This window comes from Aphanomyces astaci (assembly GCF_000520075.1).
Source record: "Aphanomyces astaci strain APO3 unplaced genomic scaffold supercont1.55, whole genome shotgun sequence".
Taxonomy (NCBI): domain Eukaryota; phylum Oomycota; class Saprolegniomycetes; order Saprolegniales; family Verrucalvaceae; genus Aphanomyces; species Aphanomyces astaci.
Genome location: NW_009798318.1, coordinates 244,360 through 249,660, shown reverse-complemented (window position 1 = coordinate 249,660; position 5,301 = coordinate 244,360). Strand labels below are relative to the sequence as shown.

The 5,301-nt window shown below is 46.6% G+C and overlaps 2 protein-coding genes across 2 annotated transcripts; one reads left to right on the top strand and one right to left on the bottom strand.

The window, feature by feature from the left end:
• Nucleotides 1-489: 489 nt before the first annotated feature.
• On the bottom strand, nt 490-1,272 carry H257_14239 (hypothetical protein; the record flags this gene model as incomplete). Its single annotated transcript, XM_009842001.1, has 1 exon — nt 490-1,272. One exon carries the CDS (start codon nt 1,270-1,272, stop codon nt 490-492), a length of 783 nt encoding a protein of 260 aa, XP_009840303.1.
• Nucleotides 1,273-4,080: 2,808 nt separating this feature from the next.
• H257_14238 (hypothetical protein) lies at nt 4,081-4,863 on the top strand (the record flags this gene model as incomplete). Its single annotated transcript, XM_009842000.1, has 1 exon — nt 4,081-4,863. One exon carries the CDS (start codon nt 4,081-4,083, stop codon nt 4,861-4,863), a length of 783 nt encoding a protein of 260 aa, XP_009840302.1.
• Between the last annotated feature and the right edge of the window lie 438 nt (nt 4,864-5,301).

Below are 5,301 nucleotides of genomic sequence, written 5' to 3'. Positions count from 1 at the left end.
TTAGCACATCAACGACGATAGTAATTCTAGTACGAGTAGGTAATGCATGTCGCGCGGAAATTTGAAACTCCAGCTTTGCAAAATACTACGTAGTACTTCGAAGTATAACGTTAGGTACTGTAGAATTTCAAATTTACGAATCAAATTTCCACTTCATCATCGAACGAAGTAGCTTTCAGGAATTTGGTCAAATTCCGAGTTTGGTAAAGGTCTTTCTAACCACGCTAGGATGGGCGAAGCAAGGGATTGCAACGAGCATACAAAAGTAGGTAACTTCCACTGACAGAATGGCTTTGCGTGCTTCTATATCGCGAATCCCGCGGGGCTATTGAGGTGCTGCACCATAATGGTTATTCATCAAATTAACGATGTTGACAAGAAACACTACACGAGCGAGTTTGGCCTTCCATAACCAAGTCGGTTGTATGTTCAACCAAGTGGGTTGCATGTTGGCCATGTCGCTTTCATGATGACACGCGCAAGCTTGACTTACTTCGGCAAGTACGGTTTAATGAAGTCATGAGAAGCACTGACGCGTTCGTACACACCTGGCTTGTTGAGCAGACCACAGCCATCGCCCCAGCTGGCCACCCCCACCAAGCGCACGCCAGCGCTTACTTCGGTGGTCAACGGTCCCCCCGAGTCGGTCCCACACGTGTCTTCTCCTTCCAGCCCTCCAGCAGCCAACATCGTATCGGTCACTGGCTTACCGAAGGACTTGAGCGCATCCGAGACCTTGTCGTTGCTCCAGGTGTTGAGGATGACCTCCTTGAGCACTATCGATTTGGGTCCACCAATCCTGATGAAACCCCAGCCGCGTGCCCAAGTGTCCACCCCCGGCGGAACGAAATCAAACAACAGCTTCACAGGTTCGATGTTCGTGATGTTGCGGTCCAAGATTGCGATGCCTACGTCAACGCGAGGATCGGGGTGATTGATTTCCTTGATGACAGTGGCCAGTTCCCCGTCGTGATAACCGGTTAAATAGTGTGTACCCACCACCACAGAAGGTAGATAACCTTTCAAACAATGAGCCGCTGTCAAAACGACATTGGGGGCGATCAGACTGCCGCCACACACGGTCTCACCATCGGGCGACTTCTTGAGCCCAGCCACATAACGGTGCTTGCCGAATTGGGCTTCCTGGCCCCCGAGGATTTCGAAACCATCGTCAGGGGCCTCATCGCCCCAAGCGACTTTGGCTGGGACAACTTGGCCTTGAGCCAAGGCAGCGACGGTCACGGGGAAAGCGAGAAGGAGTGCGAAGTTCATGATGGAAATTGGAAAATGAATGGTCTTTCATCTAGAGCCAAGTCAATCCAATCGTTAATGTCAGACTGTGATTGCACAAGCACACCAAGTACCAAGGTTAAACAAATGGATGGTTGGGATGCGTACGTCATACATACATGCACCCACGCTGCTCAAGTCCTCTTGTCATTAAGAGTACTGTAACGTTAAGTCACCTTTAGCGTCATAAATATCCAACAGCGTGGCCGACATTCATTCTTGCCAGAAACCTGCTACTGTATCGCATTTTCAAAGGACGAAGGATCCACATAAAGACAGTAAAGTAACACTTGCAGTACGGTGGTTGATACTGTACTCTGCGCACATACGATCGTACTATCCCCATACGCGTGCCTCCTTCGTGGTTGTTGGACTCTCGGTCGCTCCCACAACTGTTTTATGACGCCAAAGGATGCTTTGATGTGTGGGCGCAGTTCCATGACAACTTGGTTCCGTGCCACAATACGTGATTGGTAGAAAGCAATCACTCCGAAATTTTCAACCAATAACCTGCAATATCATTTGCGATTTGAGAGGTAACTGGATAAAATCAAGTGGCTCGAAACTGTTTTTAGTCTATGGATATTTTCACTCTTTTAGTTTATTTTCCGTCAACACCAATGACATGATTTAAGTCTACGAACTGGATTAATTTTCCTCTTTAAGAAACAATATTGTATTAGCAATTTGGAGTAAAGGAACCCCTCCATAGAAGAGTCCCAAAAAGTGTCACGGAACCATGCCCATACGTATAGTACAGACCTTTACTGTTAGCAAAATAGAAGGCCGAACTTTTCTGGTAGGCGTCAAAAACTGTACAGCTGTCATAGATGTCGACACTGAGGATATATATCAGCTATCAAGTGGAGACTTCACCAAATAAGCTATAGTTCCATGTATTTGAAGGTCGCCATAGAGGAGCACTCCCTATTATAGCTTACACTAATAAGGAAGCCACTTAATCAAGGGTTCACGCTATTAATAGTACGGACACCGTGTAGCTGGAGTACGTGTGTGTGTGTAATAGGTTGACATACCGATCAAACTGATCCTGATATTCCAAAGCATACAAAATTTAAGTATAGCAACCATGACTACAAGTCATGGTTGCAGTTGTATATTCTTGCCAGAAGTTGTATATTCTTATTCTCGACACTGCCCCTGGACACCGCTCCTGGTCAAGCAGGCGCATTACAATAATAGGGAGATTTCGCAATTTAATCCGTGTTCGCGTCCGTGAGAAAAAAGACACGGACACACCACGACACGGATTAAATTTAGACGATTTCGCTGTATAAATAGATTTCCGCGTCCGGAATAAACATAAGGGGTCAACTTTGCAATACTGTAATGCTGTTTGTGGAAGGACTCGTCATGGTTGTCAAGCCTTCTCGCTTCGCGAGGACTGCCCGTCGTCGCATACTTCTGCTCGCACTCATACCGTCGGTCGATACCATACAAATACACAGAATCATTCTGGAACTTTTCGTGGTTGTCGAGTAGCAGGTGGAACTGGGCGATGTTTTCCTGCCGTCAACTTCGAGTTCCTGGCAAGCCTCAACTAGTATTTCTTACTTAGGAGTATGATTATCCGATTCCGTGATAGCTGATCTTTTCACGGATTCCGCTATAAAGTTTCATGAGTTTCCGTGATTGTACTAAATACTGAGGGTAATTATTACGGAAACGGACTTGGAATACTTTGCGAAAGCTCCCTAATTGGCGAAGCGGTTCCACAACATGTGGTTCCAGTATCTAATAGCGGAGGAATTAAAGGCCGAACTTTTGTGGTAGGCGTCAAAAACGTGAACTCTACAGCTGTCATAGGTGTTGAACTTGTAGTACTGTCTGTACGTATGTCAATGAGATGATTTCGAGCGCCTTTTTAGAGTCTGCAACTTATCTCAAGAATCGACAATTTCTGTCCAGTATACTCCAGAATATACAACTTGTGTCAATGAATTGACTCCGGATTATTATTTGTTTACAGTTAAGACTTTTGCTAATGGTGGTCTGTATTATACGTATGGGCATGTTCCGTGACACTTTTTGGGACTCTTCTATGGAGGGGTTCCTTTACTCCAAATTGCTAATACAATATTGTTTCTTAAAGAGGAAAATTAATCCAGTTCGTAGACTTAAATCATGTCATTGGTGTTGACGGAAAATAAACTAAAAGAGTGAAAATATCCATAGACTAAAAACAGTTTCGAGCCACTTGATTTTATCCAGTTACCTCTCAAATCGCAAATGATATTGCAGGTTATTGGTTGAAAATTTCGGAGTGATTGCTTTCTACCAATCACGTATTGTGGCACGGAACCAAGTTGTCATGGAACTGCGCCCACACATCAAAGCATCCTTTGGCGTCATAAAACAGTTGTGGGAGCGACCGAGAGTCCAACAACCACGAAGGAGGCACGCGTATGGGGATAGTACGATCGTATGTGCGCAGAGTACAGTATCAACCACCGTACTGCAAGTGTTACTTTACTGTCTTTATGTGGATCCTTCGTCCTTTGAAAATGCGATACAGTAGCAGGTTTCTGGCAAGAATGAATGTCGGCCACGCTGTTGGATATTTATGACGCTAAAGGTGACTTAACGTTACAGTACTCTTAATGACAAGAGGACTTGAGCAGCGTGGGTGCATGTATGTATGACGTACGCATCCCAACCATCCATTTGTTTAACCTTGGTACTTGGTGTGCTTGTGCAATCACAGTCTGACATTAACGATTGGATTGACTTGGCTCTAGATGAAAGACCATTCATTTTCCAATTTCCATCATGAACTTCGCACTCCTTCTCGCTTTCCCCGTGACCGTCGCTGCCTTGGCTCAAGGCCAAGTTGTCCCAGCCAAAGTCGCTTGGGGCGATGAGGCCCCTGACGATGGTTTCGAAATCCTCGGGGGCCAGGAAGCCCAATTCGGCAAGCACCGTTATGTGGCTGGGCTCAAGAAGTCGCCCGATGGTGAGACCGTGTGTGGCGGCAGTCTGATCGCCCCCAATGTCGTTTTGACAGCGGCTCATTGTTTGAAAGGTTATCTACCTTCTGTGGTGGTGGGTACACACTATTTAACCGGTTATCACGACGGGGAACTGGCCACTGTCATCAAGGAAATCAATCACCCCGATCCTCGCGTTGACGTAGGCATCGCAATCTTGGACCGCAACATCACGAACATCGAACCTGTGAAGCTGTTGTTTGATTTCGTTCCGCCGGGGGTGGACACTTGGGCACGCGGCTGGGGTTTCATCAGGATTGGTGGACCCAAATCGATAGTGCTCAAGGAGGTCATCCTCAACACCTGGAGCAACGACAAGGTCTCGGATGCGCTCAAGTCCTTCGGTAAGCCAGTGACCGATACGATGTTGGCTGCTGGAGGGCTGGAAGGAGAAGACACGTGTGGGACCGACTCGGGGGGACCGTTGACCACCGAAGTAAGCGCTGGCGTGCGCTTGGTGGGGGTGGCCAGCTGGGGCGATGGCTGTGGTCTGCTCAACAAGCCAGGTGTGTACGAACGCGTCAGTGCTTCTCATGACTTCATTAAACCGTACTTGCCGAAGTAAGTCAAGCTTGCGCGTGTCATCATGAAAGCGACATGGCCAACATGCAACCCACTTGGTTGAACATACAACCGACTTGGTTATGGAAGGCCAAACTCGCTCGTGTAGTGTTTCTTGTCAACATCGTTAATTTGATGAATAACCATTATGGTGCAGCACCTCAATAGCCCCGCGGGATTCGCGATATAGAAGCACGCAAAGCCATTCTGTCAGTGGAAGTTACCTACTTTTGTATGCTCGTTGCAATCCCTTGCTTCGCCCATCCTAGCGTGGTTAGAAAGACCTTTACCAAACTCGGAATTTGACCAAATTCCTGAAAGCTACTTCGTTCGATGATGAAGTGGAAATTTGATTCGTAAATTTGAAATTCTACAGTACCTAACGTTATACTTCGAAGTACTACGTAGTATTTTGCAAAGCTGGAGTTTCAAATTTCCGCGC